At 54.2% G+C, this 20356-nt stretch overlaps 1 protein-coding gene across 5 annotated transcripts in view; it reads left to right on the top strand.

The window, feature by feature from the left end:
- The window catches only part of MAD1L1 (mitotic arrest deficient 1 like 1), a 397602-nt gene that overhangs the window by 198773 nt on the left and 178473 nt on the right, over positions 1-20356 (top strand). For all 5 annotated transcript variants that reach the window (XM_074406819.1, XM_039470915.2, XM_074406821.1 and 2 more), the window contains one exon: positions 11467-11607. In XM_074406819.1, coding sequence (XP_074262920.1) covers positions 11467-11607 — 141 coding nt within the window. The remainder of the gene's footprint in view (positions 1-11466; positions 11608-20356) is intronic.

The following is a 20356-nucleotide window of genomic DNA, read 5'->3' as shown; positions in this document are numbered from 1 at the left end:
AATCTGTCTTCGTCTCCTCTCCTCTTCTGTAGCTTTTTTGATTGTTGTCTTTTTAGGGGGAAAAGTGTTATTGAAATGTTCCTCTAGTTCTATACTTTTTAAATTAATAAATTTGTTTTTGGGAGAGTTTAAGGTTCAAAGAAAAACTGAGAAGACAGCATAGAGCTCCCATGTGATTCCTTCCACAGTGCAGTGTTGTCTGTTATTAAAGTCTTACATTACTGTGGTATATTTGTTACAGTTAATGAACCAGTACTGACACATTAACTAAAGCCCATAGTTTACATTAAGGTTTACTCTTTGTATTGTATCTATCTTTCTATGGATTTTGATAAGTTCATAATGTTGTGTTTTTCTCATTACAGTATCATACAGAATAGTTTGCTTCTATTCTCTGGAAAAGATTTTAGAGGATTGGTATCATTTCTCACTTAAATAGTTGGTGGAATTCATCAGTGAAGCCATCTAGGTCTGGTGCTTTCCTTTTTGGGAGGTTGTTAATGAGCAATTTAATTTATTTAATGTATACGGTGTGTTTTTTTCTGGCTGAACCCAGGGCTAGGGTTGTCCCCAAAGTGGCCATAGGGAGTTCCACAAGGGACAGCCACAAACCCTCCTGAGATGGGGTTGGTTGGGATTCTAAAGAGAGAAGCAGTAAACACTAAGAGAACATTTAAAGCATTTATTAGGGAAACTTGCCTACAGAGGGGGCATCAGCTTCTTTATGACCACAGTGAGACCTGGGTATGTCTACAGGGAGGGGTCCCATTATGGAGTTTATATAGGAGTTTAAGGAAATTGGCTCTGGGCCAGTTTCTGTGTGATGGCAACATGCTTCGTCTTTCTGTTTCAGGCACTAATGTAATGCTCAAGCCCACAGGGAAAATATGCCACTGCCTGGGTCACATAGTGGTGAAGGCTCTCTGTGTTTCTCAGTCAGGAAAGAGAAAGTGAGTTGGGAGTGGGCAGACCCCTAGAAAGACCGATTCAGTTGATCTCTTCCTCCTCATGTGAGTTTTGGTGGTTCGTGTCTTTCAAGGAATTGGTCCATTTCCTCTAAGTTATCAAATTTCTGAGCATAGAGTTGTTCATAATGTTTCTTTATTACCCTTCAGATGTCTGCAGGATTAGTAGTGGTGGCACCTCTTTCACTTTTCATGTTAGTAATTTGTGTCTTCCTTTTTTTAAAAAAAAATGTTGGTCAACCTGACTACAGATTTATCAATTTTAAAGAACCAGCTTTTGGTTTTGTTGGGTTTTCTCTATGTATCTTCTGTTTTTAGCTTCATTGTTTTCTGTTGTAATTTTTATTCTTTCTTTTTTTTGAGATGGAATCTTGCTCTGTCACCAGGCAGGAATGCAGTGGCACAATTTCAGCTCACTGCAACCTCTGCCTCCTGGGTTCAAGCAATTCTTCTGCCCCAGCCTCCCGAGTAGCTGGGACTACAGGTGCATGCCACCATGCCCGGCTAATTATTGTATTTTTAGTAGAGACGGGGTTTCCCCATGTTAGACAGGCTGTTCTCGAACTCTTGACTTTGTGATCCAGTCTCCCAAAGTGCTGGGATTACAGGTGTGAGCCACTGCACCTGGCCAATTTTTATTATTTCTTTTCTTCTTGCTTTAGGCTCACATTGTTTTTCTTTTTTTGGTTTCCTAATGGGAAGTTTAGATGATTGATTTTAGATCTTTCTCTTTTTTTCCCCTAACATTTACATTCAATGTTAAAATTTTCCTCTAAGCATGGCTTTTGTTGCATCCTACAATTTTGATAGGTTGCATTTTCATTTTCTTGTTTGAAATATTCTTAAACGTCTCTTCAGACTTCTTTGACCCATGCATAATTTAGAAGTGGATTGTTTAGTCTCCAAATATTTTGGGATTTTTCAGTTATCTTTCTGTTACTGATTTTAATTTTAGTGAAGTCTCAGAGCTTACTTTTTTATATCCTTTATATTCTTTTTAATTTCTTCAGATGTGTTTTATATCCCAAATGTGGTCTGTCTAGGTGAATTTTCCATGTGAGTTTGAGAAGAATATGTATTCTGCTGTTGATGAAGTATTCTGTCATTGTCCATTAGACCCAGTTGATTGATGGTGCCATTGAGTTCAGCTGTGTCCTTACTGATTTTCTGCCTGCTGGAGCTGTCCATTTCTGATAGAGGGTGTTGAAGCCTCCAACTGTAACCGTGGATTGAGCTGTTTCTCCTTGTAGTTCTATCAGGTTTTTCCTTGCATATTTTGACACGGTGTTGTTAAGTAGATGCATGTTAAGGATGGTCATGTTTCCTGGAGCAATAATCCTTTTATGGTATGGAGAGCCATTTTTCATTCCCGATCTGTCTCCTTGTTCTGCCTGAGATTAATCAAGCATCTTCACTGCTTTTTTGTTGGGGCTTAGCATGCTATAGCTTTCTTCCTTACTTTCCAAGTGTGTTTATATTTTAAATGGGTTCCTTATAGACAGCATGTAATTGGGTCTTGTTTTTTTAATCCACCCTGACCATCTTTTAATTGATGTGTTGAGATCATTCACATTCGGAATAGTCATTGACACAGTTTATTTAATAGCTGCTGTGTTTGTTACTCTTTTCTATTTGAGTACTTCTTTCTTTTTTAAAAATCTTCTCTTCTTTATCTGCTTTGTTTGGTATTAACTGAGCATGTTATACGATTAATTTTTAAACTCTCTTAGCACAGAATTATTCTCATTTAATAATTTTAAATTGATTACCCTAGAGTTTGCAGCATACATTGAGCATGAATCTAAGCCTGTGGTCAGATGGCCCTTGACTGAGTCACAGGCAGTGCAGGTGCCTCCTGCAGAGCACGCCCGTTCCCCTCACATCCTGCACCACTTGCTGCCTCATTTCACCCATCCTTGCGCCATTGTCACCCGACACATTGCTATTGTTAGACTTTGAACAATTGTCTACTAGATAAGCAAGACTAAGGAAGGTAACCTAGGCTCTGTGGCTCACACCTGCAGTCCCAGCGACCTGGGAGGCCGAGGTGGGTGGATCGCTTGAGCCCAAGAGGCAGAGGTTGCAGTGAGCTATGATCACACTACTGCACTCCAGCTTGGTCAACAGAATGTGACTGTCTCAAAAAAAAAAAAAAAAAGATAAATAAAGTAGATTTTATTTTTCATTTATTTGTTCCTTCTCTGCTCGGTCTTTCCATGTAGATCTGAGTTTCTGACCTCTCATTGTCTTCTCTGGAGAATCCACCTCATACTGCTTACAGGGACCAGGGCTGTCAATGATGAATCCCTGCCTGGCCCCCTGTTTTGGCTAAGAGAGTGTTTTTTGTTGTTTGTTTGAGACAGAGTCTCACTCTGTTGCTCAAGCCGGAGTGCAGTGGTGCAATCTTGGCTCACTGCAGCCTCTGCTTCCCAAGTTCAAGCAATTCTCCTGCCTCAGCCTCCTGAGTACCTGGGATTACAGGCGCCCACCACCATGCCAAGCTAATTTTTGTACTTTTAGTAGAGACAGGGTTTCACCACGTTGGCCAGGCTGGTCTCAAACTCCTCACCCCAGATGATCTGCCTGCCTCAGCCTCCCAAAGTGCTGAGATTACAGGTGTGAGCCCCACAGTGTCTGGCTGAGAGTCTTTCTTTCTCCTTTCCTTACGGAAGGTCATCTTCTGGGATGCAGAATTCCAGGCTGGTGCTATTTTCTTTCGATACTTAGATACCTCCCTCCTTTACCTCCTTGCTTGAGTGGCTTTTGTTAGGAAGTCTGGTTCATTTCTTACTCTTGTTGGTGGATATACAGGACTCTGCCCGCTCAGCCTGTCTTTTATTTTCTGCAGTTGAATATGATATGGCTGTGTGTGGAATTTTTGGTATTTATCCTGCTTGATGTTCTCTGAGCTTCCTGGATATGGGATTTAATTTTGACTAATCTCAGCTATTGTCCCGTCAGATGCTTCCTGTGCTGTCTCCTCGTCCCCATCTCCTTCCGGTTTTCCTTTGGTGAGTAGGTTCCGCCTTCACGCTCATCCCACTGTTGTTGGATTACCGCCTCTTTTGTTTTCATTGCTTTTTCCTCAATGCATTTTAGCGTGGGAAGTTTCTATGGACCTGTTTTTACGTTATTCGTTTATGCTCTCATCTTTATTTTTATTCCTATACTTTCCAAATGTGTTGTTTATTTTTTTCATTTTTTTATGTTGGCTAGCTTGCTACTTTCAGTTTTAGCCTTTTGACTCTAAGCATTAAATTAATACATTTTCTTCTAAGTCCTTCAGTCTTGAGATTGTGCCACTGCACTATAGCCTAGATGACAGAGCAAGACCTGTCTTTAAAAAAAAAAAAAAAAAAGTACTCTTTTTACTTAGGCCACTGTCATCTCAGGTACTTCTCCTGTCTTGTGTGTGTTTTTAACCAGAGCCTAAAGTCCATCTGGTATTTTCCTTCCTTTGTCTCTGCCTGCAGCCCCTAGGTCAGCCTCTGGGTGCCTGGGCAGCCTGGGCAGGTGAGAGAGGACCCCGGGGAGCTGGCTTTGCTCTCCTGGGGCGGGGCCCTCGTTGTGTTCTGCTCTAGCTTGTCCCCGTGATGTCAGGGCTGGGTGTCCCTCTGCTCTGTCTCACACGCTGCCCTGTGCCTATGGTGTGCTGGCCTCTGAAGGCTACTGGGGACTGCAGGGTCAGAGGTGGAGGAAGACGAGAGCGGGGGCCACATGTTGCTGGAGCCAGGTCTGGGTGCCCACCTTCAAGGGAGTGCCGGTGTCATGTTGGGGCTTTGGATAGGGACCCCAGGCCTCATGATTTTCTCTTTCCAGCTTCCCGGAGCTGGGGTTTTGTGCCCCCTGATTGTGGAGAGCCACTTCCAGTGGTCTTAACCAGTGAGACTGTCCATGGCATTGGCTCCAGGGCTGGGGGCTGACCCTGTGACTTTGGGGCCACAGCCTGGATGGCTCCTCTGTTTGCAACTCTGGCCGGGACTCTGCCCCTCCGTGATCTGAGTGGCAGGGCAGACCCAACCGCTCGTGGCCACTGAGTCCTCTTCCCTGAGCCCCATGCCTGCCTGGCAGTTTTGAAGATCAAATAAGGTAACATGTGCTTAAGTCATATGTAGCATTAACATGCTGTGCTGATGTCACCAATTAAAATCTGCCTGAGTGAATCATAATTGACACAGTTGTCAGGAAAAAAAAACTTGTTTAGGGGCAGCAGGCCCAGGAAAGGTAAGTAAGGAACAAACAGGAAGTGAAGCATTTTGGGGTTGGTTGTGGGGGCCCAGGGCATCCGGCCCGGGAGCAGGTGTGGGAGGAGCACAGGGACGCTGCCTCATGTGCACTCAGCACCATGGTATGACATGGCCTGGCATGGGGGGGTAGCCGGGGCTGGTCCGGGCAGCTCGACTTCCACCCCCAACCTCAACTCCCACCCACAACACCCCCAATAAGTGACTGTCCCTGCTGCCCTTCATGTTGGTGGGTGCTATTTTGCATGTACTGATTGATCCTGGTGCACCTTTTAAGCATGCTTCGGGATAGTCATGCTCCCATTTTGCATAAGAAGGGTGGGTTCCAAGAAGTTAGGCCCCTTGCCCAAGGTCACACAGCTGGTTTGTGTCAGATTGAAGCTCAGGATTGTCTGACCCGAGTGGGTCCTCTGAGGTGCTATTACTGTCACATTAGCCTGTCAATGGAGCCCATGGATGCCGGTGTCCTGAGCACATCTCTGCCTTGTCCTGCTCATATGGGAAATGACCAGCCAGGATAAGGGGTCCAGAAAGAAGCTTCCTGTGTCTCTGCACCTCCCTCCCACCAGGGCCTTCTCCTGGTCTGGGGCGATCTTGCTGCTGGTGTCACAGTAGACCTGTCTAGGCTGGATACTCGGGGTCCAGGAAAAGACTGGGCAGAGGGCTCTGGGGAGGCAGGTGACAGCGAGGAGAAGGTGCCGGCGTCAGTGGGAAGAGCTGCGTCTGCAGCCCTGCATTCCTGCCTGAATCTATTCATTTTCTTGTGGTGACTCCATGCGTCGGGAGAGGTAATTAGAACAGGGCTTTTCAGCTATTTTTGATCATACATTTCCTTTTCTAAAAAAAGGGAAAGTTGTGGAATGACTAAGAGTTGGGTGGAGGTGGCTGAGCAGAGGTGGGATGGGCTTAGGAAGAGGCCCTGCAGAATGTCCCACTCACAGAGCACCCTTGGAGTCCTTTCAGAACTGGCCTTGGCCTTGGGCTGGAGAGGGTGGAGGGAGGGAGGCAGGCCCCACAGCATTGGTGGCAGAGGCCGAGCGGGAGTGGGCGGGAGGAAGATGGGTCAGGGGCTGCTGCTTCATTAGAGTGCCATGCAGTGCTCAGCTCACCTCTGGGCTTCTCTGGAAAGTGGGGTTGGTGCTGGGGCTCTGAGGAGGGGCCTCTGCATGTGAAGCTGCCTGCCTGCCTCACACAGCCCCCTCAGGCTGCCAGTGACTTCCAGGAGGGAAGCCTTCTGTGTCCATGGCGTGGGCTTAGGGAGTGCTGTGCGCCTGCCTCACCAGGTGTGGACATGGCCAGAGGCTGTCTCTGTCATGCAGGGGGCCGTGGGGCGACTCCCTGCCCCACCTGCCTTCTCTCCTAGTCATCTTTTATGAGTAGATGCAGTCATAGTAGAAGAACCAGGGAGACGGCAGTGAGGACCGCAGTGACAACCATGTGTATGTGCAGGCTCTGTGTGCCTGGCTTTCTGCGCAATGCTGCATTTGAACTTCACAATGAGCCTGAGGCATTCTTTACCCTCTCCTTTATGGTTGAGTGTCCTGAGACTCAGAGAGGCTTATTTTTCCGAAGGTCACACAGCTAGTGTCCACCGAGGACATGGGCTGTGTTGGGTCTATGTGAGTTGGGAGCTGGCCTGGGCATGCACACCTCAAGTGACTGCTACTTGGGGGCTGTGGGGCTGGTCTCTGCCCTCTGCGGTGCCTCCATCCACAACTCCTCTGTCTGAAGCTCCTCCAGCAGGACGGGCCTACTGCAGTCTCCAGCTCCTGCGGGTGTTCTCGTGTGGGCCCTGTGCGTCCCCACACCCCTGCTACCCCCTGGGGCTGGCAGCCCTGGTCTCTGTCTCAGCTTCCTGGCCTCACTGCTCTGCCTTTCCCAAGCCCAGGCCCAAGGGATGTGCCCTGGGTGTCTTTCTCCAAGGGCACTGGGTCCTGTTCTGTCTGCTGTCTCAGCCCTTGTTGCCCAGGTGCGCTGCCCCCTGCCATGGCATTCTCAGCCTCTGTGGGACAGCTGTCTCTCATCCCGTGGGAATCATTGGCGTGCTTAGGGCTTATACACAAAAGCTCCATGGTAATTAGCGTGCTGGAGCACCCGCTGATGAGGGGATAAGCGTCATTATCTCTATTGCTCTTTCGAAAGGGTCCTCTGGGCGCCTACTCATGCTGTTCCCTCTGATTGGAGTACCCTTCCCCACCACTGCCTCCTAGGGCACTCAGATTCTTCCTGCAGCATCCCTGGGGCCCATGGCCTCTGTGCCTTTCTGATGGGCCTCTTTGAGGTCTGCCACGCCCTGACACCGGCATCCACCCAGTGCCTCCACAGCGCTCGGAGCTGCAGGCTGTCCCTGTGTCCTCTACCTGACATCCATGCTTCCCTCTCCCCATCTCCCTCTGTGTCCCAGAAAGATGAGAACCAGGCAGGTTTCCAGCGTGGCTGGAGGTTGCTGGCAGTCCATGCGGGAAGTCCCACCCGCCTCCATGTTCTGCCTTGGTTCTGGTGCCTTTCTAGGACTTTCTTACCTGCTGTAGCTCCACAGTGCAGCCCTCCCTGTCTGCTGCATTGCCTGCTCACCAGAGCCCTCGGGCTGTGGAGCTCCCCAGACCTTCTTGACCACGAGATGGCCTATCTGCCCTCTGTCCTGGAGTCCTTACTTACCGCCCCAAGGACCCTGCGAGTGGGCCCCATCCTCATCCTCCTGCCAGTTACTGCCTCGAAACCCCACAGACTGTGAGGCTGTGCCTCCCTCTCCCCATTTTCCCTGGAGATTCAGAGCTACTGGGCTGCTAAATGCTAGTCTACAGGACATGGTCAGATCCACTCTGCCTCCCAGCAAGGCTCAGTTCAGCCAGGAGACCAGCCAGGGGCACATCTACGCCTGACAAAACTGGTGCTCCCTGTGCTGGCTCTGCTGTCTACACACCTTCTCTCATGCACCGATGCCCCTCTCCTGGAGGCCTCTGGTGCAGGGTGGTGAATATGACCCTGGCTGGGGTTTGGAGTGGCACTCAGCCAGCATATCTCGCTGTATGCATGTGACTCCCAGATGGTGGCCCTGGCATGGTCCCCCACTTGCTCCCACTGACAGGACACATGGACTGTCAGGGCCAACTCCTCATTTTACAGATGGGAATGTGGAGCCTGGGGTTAGGTGAGGGTCGAGCAGGAACTTGTATACTGACTTTGCTTAGTGGCTGATGGGCTGGGACTGGCGTCAGATCTTCCTGCCACCTCCCTGGATGGGCAGCCCCTCTGCCTGGTTATCACAGGCCAGGGCGGAGCCTCCCTCCTCTGTGGCTCTCCCCACCCCCACTGGCCGGTGTATCCAGGGTGCTGAGGCCCCGAGTCCTCAGCTAACTTCCTCTGTGTGGTGCTGACTGCTCACCTTCTCTTCGAGCGGCTGTTAATTGCATGACAAGCACGTTCTGTTCCTTAGAACCAGGACATATCTGTACCCAAGGAGCAGCTGGTGGACTGTGTCACTCTGCTGGGTGCCTCTTGAGCAAGTCTGGGAGGCCCCTGTCAGCACCTTCCGCTGTCTGTTTGTTCAGCAATTCATTGCTGCATTTACTGAGATGGAAATGAAGCAGACTTTCCCCCAAGTGTAGTCAGCTGTTATAAAGTCATAGCAAGTCACACCCTAACTGTGGCTGCCCTTTCACTACCAGTGACAAAACAGTTTCTTGAAAGGGTCCAAACAACAAAGTTTCTAATACCTGTTTTCTCTGCCAGCTGGTGCTAGCCTGGAGTTATGCTGGAGAGAGCCATCAGGAAGGGAGCGATCAGAGATTTACTGTTCAATAAAGGAGACAATTACAGCTTGTTTACGAAGGGAAGTCCCCCGCCCCAGCCTTGCGTGGTGTCCGCACCCGTTGGTAATGACAACTCTAGTAACTGGCTTGAAACGATAAAAGTCAATGGGAAGATATAGGATTTCAATAAAAGTATGACACGCAATAAACCTTCCTGTGCAAACAAATTTTCCACAGATATGTGACCCGTTCCAGTTGGATTTGTAACTTTAATTTCTCACTTATTGAATTTTGAATCTTTCGTCATCAGCTAATTATGAAGTTCATGCCAGGGCGTCACCTGTGTCCCTGGCTCGGAAGACAGCAGGAAAGCCCCGGATGTGGTGGCCTGAACTCCAGGGGCTCCTGAGAGCAGGCCGGGGTTTCCTCAGCCCCCGCAGCCTCACCCTCCTCACCTGTGAGGAGATGGACAGAGGGCCTGGCAGGGGCTCAGCAGGTGTCCATGCAGGGTCTCTCCTGGGAGCAAGGCCGGGGGGGGGCTCAGCTCGTGTAGGTGCAGACTCAGAAGAGACCACACCGAAGGGACCCTGGCAATTTTGTGGATCCCACTTCTGGGTGGGGGTCTTGCTTCCCAGGCTGCCTTGGTGAACTGGTCTTTATCAGGGCCATGAATTTGCCCTTTCAGCCAGTATTCACGGGGGCGGTCCCACAGCTCGCCTACCCTCACCAGGTCTGAAGCACAGTGAGGTGGTGTGGGGCTGGGCCAGAGCATTGGCCCCTTCCCCAGCATGTGGGCCAGTGGGGACCATTTCCCGAGTTTGTGAGGTTATGGCTCTCGCTTCTTGAATACTGGTTGTTTCCAGGGCAGCTGGCTGGATGCTTCATTCCTGATAGCCTCAGTCTTCACAGCCACCCTGTTTCCCGTCTTATCAATGAAGGAACCGAGACTTGGAGAAGGAGGTTGAATAGCTGGCCTCAGGACAGAGCTGGGACTTGAACCTGCATCTCTTAGATATCCATCTGCCTCTTCCTGGACTCTGCTACCCCAGCATCCTCATCCCCCAGCCCTCAAGAATGGGGCAGATTTCCCCGGCATAGGCTACGGAGAATCAGTAAGATGTTAGAAGTACAGATTCCCAGGCCTGCCCTACGTCTAAGCGCAACATGACCCCAGGGCACACAGACACCCGTGAAGATCTGGAAGCTGCTCTCCAGCACACCTGGCCTTCTGAAGGACTGGCTTCCTCATCGTGTGGTCCCATGTGGGGTCCCACAGGGACGGGCCGGCAAGAGAAGGTTCCCAGCCTGTGCTTGGAATCTGCTCCACCCAGACTCAGCGTCTGGGAAGGAATGCATTTCCACCCTGGCTCTGAAGCAGCACGCATCTCCCAGGGCCCCGACTCAGGAGACAGTGTGTGTCTCTCGGGGCCCCTGACTCAGTAGGCAGTGTGCATCTCCCGGGGCCCCAACTCAGCAAGCAGTGGGAATCTCCCACAGCCCCCAAGTCGGGAGGTAGTGCGCGTCTCCCGGGGCCCCTGACTCAGGAGGCAGTGTGTGTTTCCTGGGGCCCCCGACTTAAGAGACAATGTGTGTCTTCTGGGGCTCCTGACTCAGGAGGCAGAGCGTGTCTCTCGGTGCCCCTGACTGCATGGCTCTCACCGTCAGCCTCCTCAGCATGTAAGGCAGGATGCAAGTGAACAGGAGTTTCTGCCCAGCTCTAGGAATCAGCCCTGACACTGTGGTCAGTGTCATCCCAGGGAGCTGAGCTTGGCTGCTGCGTGGGGGACTGTGTGTGGCCTCGGATATCCTGGGAGCTCTGTGGGAAACTGAGGAGCTCCCAAGCCCAGAGCTGAAAAGCGAGGACCCGATCTTCCCAAGAGCCCTGAGCGGGTGGACAGAGCGGTGGATTCCCGGTCCCATTGGGACGCAGCAGCTTCCTGGGGCACACCGTGTCTCCTCCTTCTTCAGGTCCTCGGCTCCTGTCTGTGTCCTGAGCAGTCTGCTCAGAGGCCAGACAGAAGTCCCAGGAAGAGGGACTCACGCAGCTTCGGGCCTGCCTGCTGTCGTTTCCCTGGGCCCAGCGTGACTGGGACTCAGAGGAGTCACGCAGACCCAGTGGTACAGGCTGGGGTGGGGAACCTGGGCTCTGCCCACTGTGCAGCCTCGCCCTGTGTGTGCTGTGTTCACAGAGGCAGAAGCCTCTGCTCCCAGCCCACCCCATAGCCACACTGCTGGTATGAGGTGGAGCCCACGCCTGCTGCAGCAAAGTCCTGGCATGGTCAAAGCGGGCGCCGAGGCAAAACCAGGGCTGCTGGCATTCACTGGGTCTGGGGGCGCCGAACTCTGGGGCCCTCTTCACCTTGGTGGGCTCTCAGGGGTGCTGGCCTGGGTCCTTATGAGGAGCCCCTGACATGATCCTGCTCTCATCAGGCATTCCCTGAGCCATCTCCAGCATTAATTCCTCCCCTGCCCTGGGTTCTGACCAGCTGCCCTCTGTGTCCACAGGAGCGGGACGGCATGCGAGCCATCCTGGGCTCCTATGACAGCGAGCTGACCCCAGCCGAGTACTCGCCCCAGCTGACCCGGCGCATGCGGGAGGCCGAGGACATGGTTCAGAAGGTGCACAGCCACAGCGCCGAGATGGAGGTGAGGGGCCGCGGGCGTGGGGCTCATGTCTCCGGGTGGGATCTTCTCTCTGGTGGGCCTTGGCAGAGCCCGGAGGGTGGAGGTCTGGGCCCTGGCCTCCCCAGTTCCTCGCTGGCAGGCATCCATTGAGGAGGGTCTCCACGGGCTGCTTCCTCTGCACGTGGATCCATGTTAATTATCACAGTGGCACCTGCAGCATCCACAGCTGTCAGGGTGTCCCAGGTGGCCCCAGCCTGCAGGCGGGTGACAGAGGGACACTGCTCCTTTGATGGTTCGGGACTCCCTCAGGATGCCTGTCAAAGGGCCTCTCAAGGTCCTGCCCCTGTGAGGGGTATCTGCCAAGGATGTGTGTGTACCAAGACCTGGTCTCCGGGTACTCAGAGTTGGTGCCAGTGCTCTGGTTCCCACCACTGGGAAGGCTCTGTTGGGGCCTGATGGGCAGGGCCTGAGGCCCAGGGGTACCCAGCTCACTGCAGAACTGGAAGAGGTGTTCCTCCTTCCTACGGCTTCCAGCCTGCATCCCTCTCCTGGCTCCAGGGTCCTCCCAGGAGAGGCGGTGTCAGCCTTGGCTTCTGCCTTTTCCCTGGCCCATGGGCCACCGTGATGCTCTGTGCCTTTGTCCAGCCCTGAGCAGCTCTTACCTGCGCAGGGGGAGGAAGCAGCTGGGCATTGCCGGGCCTGGGTGGAGGCCATGTCCGAACTCCCTGGGCCAGGGGCTCCCAGCACACCGTTCCCAGCCCGGGTCAAAGGGCCCGTGTTGTCTCAGGATTTGCATGGAGAACATGGGCACGGTGCAGCCCTGCCTGGATGTGATGGGCTATGTGCCAGGGTCTTCAGGCCTTGTTGGCACATGCCGCCACAGGGTGACTTGCTGTTCAGCTCTGCCTGGCCCTGTATCTCATTGCTCAGTCTCACTGTCACTGTGACTTATGTGGTGTGGGTGCTGTTATGACCTGAATTTTGCTCATGAGGAAACTGAGGCCCAGGAGGGGGTCAAGGGACATGCTCAGGTCAGTGAGCTGGTGTGTGACGCCACCAGGCCACCTCTTGGAGGGTCTAGGCCTGTGGTTTCTGCTGCCACAGCCGAGCTCTTGAACTCTTTGGTCTCAGGGCTCACTCTGTCCAGGTTGGGCCTTGATGGGAGAGACTGCGGTGAGATGGAGATGCAGATGAGGGCCTTGGTGTGGCCTGTCGCCCTGTCCTAGGTGGCTGTGTCCATTTCTCATTCAGCCAGTGACCAGCTGTAAGATGACCTGGGTCCACCAGTAGTGAGCCAGGCTCACAGGCGTGATGACAGCCACCTTCCAGCCAGGCTGCTGAGCACACACAGCAGGCCAGGCCCTGTGCCAGGGGATGTCTGACAGAGCCTCTGGCCCCTGGAGCTGAGCTTCTGAGTAGGGGAGACATTTAACGAGCAAACATAAGTAACATGGGAGGTTAGGAGGTGCTGAATTTATGGAGAAAGGATTGTAATGGAGGGTCTCAGAGAGCTGTGCTGCATGGCTGTTCAAGGAAGATGGGAGAAGGAGGTCACCAAACTGCCTCTAGAATGTTGCTTGGCACATGGTTCAGTGGTTTAGAGGGGTCGCGGGCACAGAGGCTCAGGCACTGGGGATGGCGTGTGGCGAGAGTGAAAGGTCCCAGTGCAGGAGGCCTCAGGCCCAGGAGCCCAAATGCACTGGCTACTCCTTGCTCGCATGGAGGCCACGCCAAAGGGCCCCAGGGCTATGCTGTGTCCTCACCTGTGAGTCCTTACCACCACCTGTGAACCCTGAACTCTGATCAGTGCTGGTGGCATTCAAGCCTGCTCCAGCCCCTCTGGTGCCAAGTCACCATGTGTGAAACCACCCTCAAGACACTGGTACTACCCACTGCTGTGGTCTTCTGATGCCCGACCCCTGCTGTCTGTCCTTCTGTGTCCAGTGGCCCCTGGTGTTCAGGGCCTTCTGCTGAGGGCCTAGACCTTCAGTTCTCATGGGAAAGGTTAGTTCTGGCTGTATGTGGGAGCTGTCGCAAACCTAAGTGCATTAATAGCCATCTCATTACCCTCGGCTCCAGGTGAAGCGTTAATGAAGAAAGATTTGCGGGGACGCTCTCTGACCCCTTCTGCTGTCCCCGGTGTTTCTCACATTGAGTGATTTCTCCAGCCTGTGTTTGTCCTCTGCACTCTGAATGTCTTGTCACGGGCCTGGCCGTGAGCACATCCAGTGTCGTGAGTTCTGGTGTTTCCTGCGTTGAGGTGGTCAAGGCTGTCAGGGACCTCAAGACTCATTAATCAGATGCTGGCACTGTTTGGGCACCTTGCTTGCCACCTTGCCAGGCAGCTTGGAGCCTCGACCCTCACCCTGCTAGTGGGCTGTACACTGGGGACTCTTCCCCTCCTTTCCCATGGTGGGGTGTGTGGGCAGGTTATTCCCCTTCCTGTCCGTCTCCTGGAGTTTCTGGGAATCAGGCACATGGAGAGTTGGGTCCATCGGGGCTGGAGCAGGGTCGGACGCCACCAGCACTGACCAGTCCTTGCTCCAAGGCTGTCGCCATCCTCACCATGGGAGTTCGGTCCTCCCCTGAGCCCTTACAGCCACCTCTACCCGTCCCCCTGGGTGCCCTCTGGAAGCAGGCCAGCACCCGCAGGCTCCTCCCAGGACCCCTCCTCACTAGCCCGCGTCTGTGTTGATGGAGACAGCCATGGTCTCCACTGCTGGTGCAGATCCCAGCGAGGTCTTCTGGGCTGCTCCCTGATCCTATGCAGGTGCCACCGCCCTCTGAGGCCTGTGGGGCAGCCACCACCACACCCTACGTGACAGCGTGACCCCATGCCTCGCCTCATCAGAGAGGGTACCTCCGTGTCAGTCCTCTCCTCCCAGGAGCCTGGGAGAGGAGTCCTTGCCCTTCTGCATCAGCAGGACCGGGTCACCTGTGGAGCCTCTGCCCTGCGTTTCCCCTAAGCAGCATTTAGGCAGGGGGGCTGGGGGTGCAGGGGGCTCCTGGGCTAGGTGCCTGCCTTTGGGGAGTATCTGCTGGGAGCTCCCCAGCTCTTGGCCCTCTCCACATAGGTGGCTCATGTTCAAGATAATGTGGTCCTAACTCGTAACCAAGCATGTTTGCAAAGGTGAAGGCAGGGCCCCAGCAGGAGCGCTGTGTTTCAGGGATGGTTGGGGCGCAGCTGCACATGAAGCACAGCAAGGGTGGCTGTGTCCTGTGTGCACAGGGAGCCCCTGGGGCAGGCATGCCAGCCCGAGCCAGGGACGCCCCCATAGAGGCTGAGGGGCTGCTCTGGAGCCCCTGCATGTGCCTTGTGTCTGGCTGTTGCTTTCTGTGAGGGTCTGTCTCCTCTTTTCCCCATGGTCTGTGGTCGTCCTGGGAGTGCCCAGTGAGGCTGCTGTGGATCTGAGTCTGACCTGTGAGCCTCCCTGTAGCCATTGTGAGCATCCGGGGCATATTGGAGCTCTGCTCAGGCTGTGCTGATGCTTGGGCCCAGGGTAGATGGGAATCTGGCTGTCTAGTTTCCTGTGTGGGACGGGGCTGCCATGCGGGGACAGTGCCCTGTGCTCCTGCTCCCAGGTGGGGCTGTGGGGCTGAAACCACTGCTTCCTTGCAGGACCCTGGCCTTGGGGCTGATAGGTCACTGCTTTCAGCTCCTGCGTGGCCATGGGGGGCCCCTGGGCCTCTCGGTCACTTATGCCTGGATGGAGAATGGGACACTGGGCCGGGCAGGAGAGGCTCACATGGGTCCCACCACCCTGTCTGTGGGACCAATGCCCATCCCAGCCCAGAGGTCCACAGCCCAGTCCTCCTCCCCTCTCCAGCCTATTTCTGGCTTTAAGTCAACAGTGCCTCTTGTGAGGCAGCTCAGTCCCTGGGCTTGGGAGTCTTTGAACCTCATATAGCCCCTGGTCCCTGGAGCTAGCCATCACACTGATCCTGTTAGCTGAGGAATAAACACTTGTCATTTCAAGGCTGTGGCCCCAGGCACTGTACTGCACCCTGCACTCTCGTTAAACTGCCTGCCTGAGGCTTCAGGGTAGGAGTTCCTCTCCATCTTCCAGATGAGGAAGCTGAGGTGCAGGCATAGGCTAAGGAGCCACGAGTAGATCGCTGGGACCTGCTGCAGCCCAGCCCTGTCCCAGCTGCCTTCTCCCGTCCTTGCCTCCCATGGCAGAGGTACCAGCCTCAGGTATGGGGCTGGTTCCAGAGACAGCACCCACCCTCCCTGTTCAGTGCCTGAAGTCTCCACAACCCTCACCAGGCTGGGCCCTGCTTCTGCTCCCAGCAGGACCCTGAGTGGCAGGAAGGCCGAGGGGGGCTCTATACCCACTAAGTAGTGGCAGGACCCTGTACCAGCAGCTGTGGGCCCTGCCCTCCAGCCTCCCACCCCTTCAGGCCCCCAGCTTGGGACGTGCCCAGCTTTGATGACACCCTCCAGGTGCTGGACTCAGCAGGCAGCACTGGGGATGCCCTGGAGGCTTGGGTGGGATGGGCCTCTCTGCTTCATGTTATTCAACAGTAATGCTTTCCTGATTTCCATAGGGGAGCCTCCGCAAACTGCCCCCACCTGGGGGCAGAGACCTCTGGAAGCTGCTCATGCTGCCTGTCAGGTGTGCACTAGCTGAGTGTCGTCCATTGACACAAAATAAGAAGTTATTGTCCAGATGTGGTGGCTCATGCCTGTATTCCCAACACTTTGGGAGGCCAAGGTGGGTGGATCATGAGGTCAAGAGATTGACACCATCCTGGCCAACATGGTGAAACCCCATCTCTACCAAAAACAAAATAAATAGCTTGGCATGGTGGCGCACGCCTGTAGTCCCAGCTACTCGGGAGGCTGAGGCAGAATTACTTGAACCCTGGGAATGAATGCAGTATAGGGTGGACAGGCTGTGGGGTGGATGCCCAGGCCCTGGGGGACACTCTAAGGTTGGTGGGAGGTCCTCTCGTAGTAGAGGGGACGTGACTCTTCCATGTGAATGCAGCAGAGGTTGCAGTGAGCCGAGATTGCACCACTGCACTCCAGCCTGGCGACAGAGTAAAACTCCGTCTCAAAAAACATATATATACAATAATAATAAGTTACTTGACATCATCATCATCATCATCATTATTATTATTAATAAGTTACTTAGCCCTCCTGTACAAGAGGCTGAGATGCAAGCTCTGTGTGGGGCTGCAGGCGCTGACAATTTGGCTTGGTACTGGTGTTGAGTTGTGTTACGGAGATGTGGGTGGTTGAGGTACAGGCTTCCTGCGCCCCCCATCTAGGAGGCAGGGTTGGGAACGTGGATGGAAGGAGCGCCTGGACTGTGAGGGGTCAGGAGCCCTCCCAGCTGGGAGGATGGTGGCCCCCACCTCCCGCTCTCCCTGCTGCCTCCACTTGGTGTTTTTTGTTTGTTTGTTTCTCGTCTTTTTTTCACTTCCTTTCTTTCTGTCCTCCACACATCTGTCTGAGAGTTTGTCTCTGTCTTTTCTCTCCCTTGCCCTCTGTTCACCCCTCTGTCTCCCCACCCCCACATGCTCCTGTGTCCTCTGACTCTGGACCCTGAAAGCTTGCTTGGCGCTGGGGTGCCCCTGGGGCAGGCACTTTAGGGCCGCTGAGTGTCTGCTACCTGACGGCCAGGTGGGCTTGGGGTAGTCACAGGCAGGAGGACCCGGCATCGCTCCTAGAGTGGTTCCCTTCCACCCACACATTAGCTAAACTGGACATTAGTTCATTCTCATCTGGACCTTGTTTTTATTCCAGCAATGACCTTTCAGGAAAACAGTGTTGAGTTGGAAGAACCCCAGTCCCCTGTCAGTGAGGTTTTGCCATCCTGTGTGGTTATTTATTCCATTTAATAAAGCGGCTGCGGGAGCTGGTAGCGTGTCAGGAGTGCTCTGTGGACAGAGCTATAAATACTCAGCACACGCCACCTTGATTCAACACATCAGCCTGATTTGTGTTTCCGATTTATTTAATTAGAACCGAAGACTGTGCAGCTGGTTGTGTGGAGGTATGTGGAGAATCCCCATTTCAATTGCAGTGACTTTGAAATAGTTTCTAATGATTTGGGAAGAAATGGCCGTATTGGTGTTTCCGTCTACCCTTCCTCCCTGTGGCCTCTGAGAGGCTCGGGTGGCACTGTGGGTGCTGTCACTTGGCTTCCTGGTGGTTTGGCTCCAGGAGGGCCGGAGAGAGCCTGGTCTTCAGGGCCTCGGGTTGTTCACCAGGCCCAATACTTCTGAGTGTATTGATTAACTGTTTCCCTAATTTGAAGAACTTGAGATGACTGTACTTTACAAAGCAGGGATAAAGCAAAAATAAAAATCTTGAAAGAGTTAGAAATTATGCAGTGTATTTAAGAAAAGTTGACCGAGGGGTATATGGAAAATCATCCGGGAGTATGGGCTCTGGGAGCTGCTGTGTGGCCACAGATCCTTAGTAGGAATTGCAGGGTGCTAGCTCCATTCCCAGGATGGGGCATGCCAGTGCCAACCCAGATGGCACACGCTTTGAGTGTTGCTGCCCAGCACAAGAGCCGACCTTGCTATGTGTGAGGAATAAGCCCAGGGCAGGCTCTGTCCCCTCCACCACGGGAGGGCCTGCCGATACCCTCAGAGCATCCCCCAGGGCCTGGGCATCCGCCCCACAGCCTGTCTTGCAGTGGGGACTGCGGCGGAGCTACCGGCCCTGCCCTGCCGCCTGCCGTATGCTCTGTGGCCAGGGCTGGGCTTAGTCATCCTCAGGCCTCCACGCACAGAGAGAGCATCTGTGTGGTGCCTCATCTGGAGGCAGGTCCTGGGACAGTGGCCTGGGGAGCCCCGTGGGGACCCTATGGTGTGCTGCCTCACCCAGGGGCAGGGCTGTGGCCTGGGGAGCCCTGTGGGGACCCTGTGGTGTGCTGCCTCACCTAGGGGCAAGGCTGTGGCCTGGGGAGCCCTGTGGGGACCCTATGGTGTGCTGCCTCACCCAGGGGCAGGGCTGTGGCCTGGGGAGCCCTGTGGGGACCCTGTGGTGTGCTGCCTCACCCAGGGGCAAGGCTGTGGCCTGGGGAGCCATGTGGGGACCCTATGGTGTGCTGCCTCACCCAGGGGCAGGGCTGTGGCCTGGGGAGCCCTGTGGGGACCCTGTGGTGTGCTGCCTTACCCAGGGGCAGGGCTGTGGCCTGGGGAGCCCTGTGGGGACCCAGTGTTGTGCTGCCCCCTACTTCTTCACATTGTGTCACAAACCACCAGGAGAGCTGGCCGGGAAGGTGGAGGCCTGAGCTTCCATCCCATTCTCTTCCATGTGACTGTGACTACAGGTGGGCTGCCTTCCCCAGTTCCAGCCTCCTCACCATGTGCAGGATCTGTGCCTGGTGCCCTCGGGTCCTCCCCGGCCCAGCTGTCCTGTGGCCGCCTGTCCCAGCCGTTTTCTACTGTATTCTGGCCAGCATGAGTGCTGGATCACAGACAGCAACTTCTCACCTCAGGATAAAAATAGCCCGGCCGAGGGCTTTGTGTAGCACCTCGGTGGTGCCGAGGGCATCAGAGCCTGAGGCCCGTGTCTGAGCACACGTAGCCACCCAGGACACGTGGCCTCACCCAGGAAGAGCTGTTTGTGAGCCTTTGGCTGCTTGAGTGGAGGCGGCTCTGTGGTCACTGGGTACCAGGGGTGTGGGGTCAGGGTGTGGCTACATGGAGGGCCTCCTTGTGCTAGGTTTTCCAGGACATGTAATGAGACCTTCTTCCCACAGCCGCCATACCATTCGTTGCTCCCTGGCGTGGGCCCCTGAAGCCTGGCTCCGAGTGGGCTTGGCCTCTCCTGGGGAACCTGAGCCCCACGTGTCAGGCAATTTAGGATTGAGCTGTTTTCCTTCCCACCTGAGCTTCCTGTGTGTCTGCAGTCTTGCAGTCAGACTTTTGCCCAGGCTGGAGTGGGCTGTGGGGGAGGAACTGAGGCTAGGGAAGCACCTGGACTGCCTACAAGCAGCCTTTGGCATCTGGTCTTCCTGGCCATCAGCCCAACCCCCGCCCTCAGCCTCGGAAAGCCCTCTCTCTATCCCACCATCTCCCCATCAGCTTAGGCTGCAACCCCCCACTGCCTTGCAGAGCTAGCCTGGGCTTGGGGAGCTCTTGTCTCAGAGGTGAGGACACTGTGGCCAGGACCAGGGGCTCCACCCCGTCGCCCAGGGAGTGAGAGGCATCTGAGTCCCCCGAAGGTGGCCGGGCAGCCACACAGTCAGGGCCAAATCGCATGGCCCAGGGTGTTTCCACAGTGCATGCTCTGCCACCCACCCACGGCCTCCTCACAGACGCGGCTCCCTGGAGGAACCCTCCTGAGACCAGCCTGAAGTTGCCCTGTCTGAGGCCCTGTGGGAGCTCCTCTCCAATGCATACCTGGTCTGTGCCTGCCCCCGCCCTTGTGAGCATGGTTTTCCCTGAGCTCTGGGGATTCCATGTTGTAAAGGCAGCTTTACTAAAATTTATACTCAGGAAAATCCCCCAGCTTTATCTATACGGTTTGATGAATATTGACAGTCAGTGTCTTTGCACCCCAGCTCCTGGAGCCCACCGGTCTGGGGCCTGTTAGTTGTTCTAGGCTTTCTTGGAACTTCATGTAAATGGAGTCTTCCAGTTGCTGCGTCTGTCATCTCTGACTGAGCACAGTGCTTTTGAGACCCATCAACCTTGTTGTATCAGCAGTTCATTTACTTTTATCACGAAATGTTCTCTATTGTGAGACTCTCCCAAAATAGTCTTATGGGTTCACCTCTGACCGATGTCAGGGTGGTGTCAG

Source organism: Saimiri boliviensis, chromosome 1, assembly GCF_048565385.1.
Source record: "Saimiri boliviensis isolate mSaiBol1 chromosome 1, mSaiBol1.pri, whole genome shotgun sequence".
In the NCBI taxonomy this organism is placed as follows: domain Eukaryota; kingdom Metazoa; phylum Chordata; class Mammalia; order Primates; family Cebidae; genus Saimiri; species Saimiri boliviensis.
This window is presented reverse-complemented; position numbering and strand designations above follow the sequence as displayed.